This window comes from Rhipicephalus sanguineus, chromosome 1 (assembly GCF_013339695.2).
Source record: "Rhipicephalus sanguineus isolate Rsan-2018 chromosome 1, BIME_Rsan_1.4, whole genome shotgun sequence".
NCBI classification, from domain to species: domain Eukaryota; kingdom Metazoa; phylum Arthropoda; class Arachnida; order Ixodida; family Ixodidae; genus Rhipicephalus; species Rhipicephalus sanguineus.
In genome coordinates this window covers 34,876,322-34,882,147 of record NC_051176.1, presented here as the reverse complement: position 1 = coordinate 34,882,147, position 5,826 = coordinate 34,876,322, and the positions used below count along the sequence as shown (strand labels likewise).

General features: G+C 48.6%; 1 protein-coding gene across 1 annotated transcript; it reads left to right on the top strand.

Moving 5' to 3' along the window:
• The first annotated feature begins 734 nt into the window (after positions 1-734).
• LOC119390425 (innexin shaking-B) lies at positions 735-4,616 on the top strand. Its single transcript, XM_037658043.2, has one exon. It carries the CDS (start codon positions 1,420-1,422, stop codon positions 2,521-2,523), a length of 1,104 nt encoding a protein of 367 aa, XP_037513971.1. The 5' UTR covers positions 735-1,419; the 3' UTR covers positions 2,524-4,616.
• The last annotated feature ends 1,210 nt before the right edge of the window (positions 4,617-5,826 follow it).

The window sequence follows — 5,826 nt, the reverse complement described above, 5'->3', positions numbered from 1 at the left end:
CTACAACTTTGTAATATAAGCGCCCGCCCTCAAGTCAATAATTAAAAAAATCAATTCACGAGTTTTTGTTATGTCGTCGCGGCAGCGTCATCTTAGCTGCGGAAAAGTATTTCCGCCTCGAAATAGAGTTCATATGCGAAAACGACAGGAGCCTGGCTGTCAGAGAATTATTATTGAAAATCTGTATTGTCTAAAAAAACCGTATATATAGGAAAATGATATACGCTTTGAAAAAACTTTATTTGACAAATAAGCGAGCTTTTAGAAGCGTAGCTCCTTGTCCTATTTGTTTTACGGCAGGCAACCGAACACAGCCTGGTCATAATGTACGTATATATATATATATATATATATATATATATATATATATATATATATATATATTATATATATATATATATAATATATATATATATATATATATATATATGACTCTGAGGAAGGTCGCCCCAGTGGCCGCGCAGTTGGTGAACGAACTGCGTTATTTGTTCAGCGTTCAAATATTCGTGTTCAGCGCATACCTGCTTCTGGGCCGGCCCCTCCCTGACGGCGCGGCCACTCTTTCTGCTGCGCCGCCCAGGTGAACAGAGAATGCGACAAAATCAGAAAAAGCAGCCAAACTCGGCATTCTCCCGCGGCAGCGCGCCGCAGTCGAGGTACTAGATCGCCACGTGACACGCACGTCAGGCGCGAGCTCCTCCCTCGGGCGAAAACTCGAGAGTTGAGCGCGCGCGCCAGAGTAGTGCGCGCCGACTCCGAGTGAACGCGGGCGCCGCACGAAGGGGACGGCGGGCCCCCCCTCCCCCTCCCCCCCTGCTTGCCCGGTCTCGGACATCGGCGGTTGCGGCTGAGACTCCGCGCCTGGGGTCCCTAAATTTAGGCGCGCCGGGCCATGCTCTCGGCGCGAGTCGTCGCGGCTGCCTGCTCGCCGCTTCGGGACAGGATACATGCGTCCACGTGAAGTTGCGCCTAGCGACAACGCGCCTGGAAAGCCGCTCCCGACATTGTCGTCGTCCAGTCAACTGGCGCCTTGCTGCGGTGGACGAGTGACCAGGCAGGCGAACTACGGCAGCAACTGTGAGCGTCGACCAAGAGTGCTTCAACATTTGGCAGAATTGGCTGAACAAGTGGCCGCAGCGTATGGACTAGATTGATTAGTCATATACAAGTGTTCATCTTTTACAATCCACACTCGCTGTTGAACAATGTTGCGTTTGTATTTGCCAGCCCAGAGTATTATATATTCGCTGCATGTAGCAAGAAAATGACCTAAGGAGTACGAAACTGTGTGCGCCGAACCAGTTACGAGGACAACGCTAGAGCCTACGAAAAGAACGATAGTTGTGTCTTAGTTGCCTTAAGCGTTGGACCTACTACGTGAGCTAGGAACGCAAGTGGCGGCTACCATACATTGGAAACATGCTGGATATCATACGTAGCCTGAAATCGCTCCTCAAGACAAGCCGCGTGCACATCGACAACGAAGTATTTCGCCTACACTACACGGCCACGGTTATAATGCTGCTGGCTTTCTGCATCGTCGTGACCACCAAGCAGTTTGTCGGAGACCCAATTGACTGTTCCAAGTCCACGGACGTGCCCCAGAGCGTCATCAACACCTACTGTTGGATTCATGCTACTTACAGCGTGACGAGTCTTATGCGCCGTGACTTAGACACCATCGTGTACCCTGGTGTCGGACCGGGCAGCTCTAGTAACGTGCTCAGCGGTACCAAGGATCACAAGTATCACAGGTACTATCAGTGGGTCTGCTTCATGCTGTTCTTTCAGGCCACAATGTTCTACCTTCCACGATGGCTGTGGAAGTTCTGGGAAGGTGGCAAAATTCAAGCACTCATGATGGACTTGGACGTCGGAATGTGTGGCGAAGCGGAAAAGAAGCAGAAGAAGAAGCTCCTGGTCGACTACCTGGTCTCCAGCCTGAAGCAGCACGACTGGTACGTGGCGCGGTACTTTTTCTGCGAGCTGCTCGCGCTCGTCAACGTGGTGGGCCAGATGTTCCTCATGGACCGCTTCTTTGACGGCGAGTTCCTCACCTACGGGCTGGACGTGATCCGCTTCCTGGACCAGGACGACGAGGAACGGGTTGACCCCATGATCCGAGTCTTTCCGCGAGTCACAAAGTGCCAGTTCTTCAAGTTTGGCCAGTCCGGGAACCGGGAGACGCACGACGCGATTTGCATCTTACCGCTAAACATTGTGAACGAAAAGATCTACATATTCCTCTGGTTCTGGTTCATCCTACTTGCGGCGGTCACTGGCATGGTTGTGCTGTTTCGCGTCATCATCACTGCCTGCCCACCGGTGCGCGTGTACCTGCTGAACCTGCGCTTCCGCATCGTGCATCTGGACCACCTGCACACCGTAGTGCGCCGGGGCTCCCTCGGAGACTGGTTCCTCATCTATATGCTCGGTCAGAACGTTGACTCCATCATATTCAAGGAAGTGATTTCCGAGATGGCCAAGCGCATGACCACCGAGCCCAAGGAGTCGTCCGCATGACGACGCGAGTCCCGGCCGCCGCCGCTCGGCCGACACCCCTTCCACCCAGTGCCTCCACCGCCGCACGAAGACGTCTGACGCAATCCCGATGGCCGCGTGTTACCGGTGTCCTCAGGATGGCGGGGTCTTGCCCGGCGGAGCAGCATGTGCTGCCTTTGTTCACTACATGCTCTTCTCTCTTTTAGTGCACAGCCGAGGCATCAGTCTCTGCGGCTCGTCACATCTACGGTAGTCAAGCGGTGAAGCAGCCAAAGGTATAGTCTTGCGCACTAGCCAGAACTGAAACCGCCGGTGCAACCCGAGTATCCTTGCCTTACATTGTTATACACCGTGCATTGTTGATAGTGCAGATCCAGTCACATTCTTGCACTGTGGTAATGTTTGCCGCACGGTATCATTTCGGTAATTGTCTTCTTTTGCTTGGGACTGGTTGCACCAACACAGCTTGCCATTCCTGCGGCTCGTGGACAATTATTGCACTAATGAAAATAGGACCATAACTCATTCAGGAAACCAGAATCATGTGCTTGATATTTCACTCTCGTAATTATTGCATAGCCCATTATACTTTTTTCTTTCAGCATGGCGTTGGTGCAGCTAGTTCTGTTTTAGGTATTTGTAGATGTTTTCTTGAAACGTAACCACAGAAGCACAAATATGCTACTGTGATTAGGGTTCAAGAAGGAGTATTTTACTTGTTTGTGCCTGCCCTGATGTCGTTCTTGTATTGCGGGCAAAGTCTAAGAGTGACATATCCCCTACCTTTGAGTCCTCCAGAGATCTCGAAGACTACACATATTCACTTATGTCCACTTCCTGAAAGCAAGTTGGGCGCTCAATAATAGAGAACACTGTCTCACTTGCGACACGCACATTTAGCCCTAGTGCGTGGCGCAAGCCCTGTTATCCTATATTACTGTGCCGGAGTACTTGGCCGTTGAAAAGAACATTTAGGACTCACTCACTAAGGACACTTGTCTTCCTGGAGATTCACATTATGCGTTTGCGCTATTATCATACCGCCTCGGTATGATAATAGCAAAAAATAAATAGTTTTTCTAACTTTTTTATCTTTACAGTGAAAGGAAATTTTGTGACATCCATTTTTTCGGTCTTTTAGAACTTCCGGCTCGGCACCAGTATTATGTCTGATTCCACTGGACTGAAAGTGGTGCCGCAGCCACGAAAAGCGTGCACGCACGGTTTCTCGATTTGCGTCTATTGTTTATACAATGAAATACAAATTGTCAAGTAAATAATTATCACCGCCCAGCTTTATTCGCGTGATACTGCTTTCGCTGAAGCTTTGCACGGGAAGACTGCCACATCCTCGTACACATGGAAATCCTTTGTCGCTCCTGCAGCCAGCCGAAGGCAGTAGGAATTATTGCACATTTGTATTCGTGGTCCTGTGCACTGCTATGTGGAACCTGAAGTACGCCTAAGTACTTTTTGCACCCGATGCTTTTGTACCTAATGTTATGTGTTTCTGAGCAATAACTGTAAGCGAAGCGCAAGATTCCAGCCGGGAAGGAAAAAGAAAGCGGAAAAGGTAAAGAAATTAAGATAACCTTTCTCTGGCGTCAGCTAGCTGAAATACGCTTATATGAAGTAAACAAAACAGATCCTGTGTCTTTTTCTAAGACTTTCTGTCGTCAATGTTTTAGTATTTCATTTCAATCCTTGGTTCGCCTTTTAGTAGCCAAGCGACAGCGCTTAATGCGATTGAGGGAGGGGGGGGGGGGGCAAACAACAGCCTGTGATTTGACCATGTGTTTGCTCGAGAAACCAGACAACATTCTTCGCTTATAGTTTTAGATTCTGCGGAAAAAGCGCAAAGAAAAGCATGGGAAGAGGTGCAGAAACGACATTTCCTAAATAAAGTGAGAGTATATGCTAACGTGGCTTGAAACGTTACTCTGCAGACTATAAAAGCTTTGATCCTTCATTTAACCCACTACTGCAAATATATTGATAGGCCTCAAGCACGTGAGTGGGACATACTTCTGAACGCGGGCAGCATCGTGTCGTAATCTCTTCGAGCGTGGGCCCTCTCCTCGTTGATCACATTGTCTCGAAGTTCCAAGAATACTTAAAACGAGTAACTCATTTCACATACGATGCGCAGGATAACAGAGCGCCTTCTGTGAAGACTTGCTCTGCGTTGTGGAAGCGCGAATAGCAATAGAAATGATTATAGAATATGCTCCAGTCGTCGTTATTTCGAAGCACCAATAATGCACGGCTCTCTAGGCAACACTTGGTATGTAATGCTTCTTGCGATAGTTTCAGCTGTGCGCTAAGGTACATTTTGTTTTCACAAACACTTTGCCCTGTCATTCGATCATGATGTCTATAGGACTTTTGGATGCCTTAAAGCTTTTGAAGATTTTCGAAACCTTTGCATGTTTAACGCCTCATGCTCGCGGTACAGCTGCACATGCACCTAGGCCTAGAGCATCAGGTGCTCGGAACGCTCATTCCCAACTCAACACTGTTTCGATATGTCAGAAAACACAGCCAATCAGTAGTAAAGGCTTCGGTGAAAATGTGAGCCCAGTATTGCACTACACTCAGCCGAAGAATACTTCGTCCAATAGCCAAACATCGCTTGCGTTTCCTGCAGTAAACTACGCTGTCTCTCTCGATACCCGCACTTCCCGTCCACTGTGGGCTTCTAAGTTACATGATTTGATTTCTCATATGTGAGGCAGCGCGTGGCATATCACGCGTGTGCTCTTTCAAATGCTACGTCACTTGTCTCGTACGGAGCCTGCTACGGGAGTACTTACCGATGCATATCGTCATCTCGAGAACCACCGGTCCACTTGCCGGGACATGCTAGCTGTATTCTACGCACCTGGCGTGCTGGGTGCTTTGGTAGATTTAGCGTAGAGTTTACCTAAACAAAACCCTCTGAAAATACGGAATCTGGTTTTGGCAGCCATCCGCCCGTCAAGCTGAAGGAGCAGAACAAATCCGCAAAGAGCTCGTCTGGCTTGGCCAGATTTAGCATGACAGTTGCGCGTCGATGCGGTTGTGACGTATAAGTGCTGTAAAGTATAATGCATGTCGCCTCGGTATGCCGCTAGGTGGAAGTGCCGTGTTTCGTGTGAACCGGAAATAGTGTCGAAAAAGTTAAAATACCTATAAAAAAGCACTATAGCCACGGCTAATGAAGATGTGTTCACGGCGCTCAGCCTCAGTGGTTCCAACCTCTGATGTGTGTGGATAGATAACCAGAAATGACCTCATTTCTATCTGTCGTGATCACAACTTCACTTAAACGGTTAATAAGTACCT

Coding starts and splice junctions, on each gene's coding strand:
- LOC119390425 (XM_037658043.2), top strand. CDS start 1,420: ATGCTGGATATCATACGTAGCCTGAAATCGCTCCTCAAGACAAGCCGC.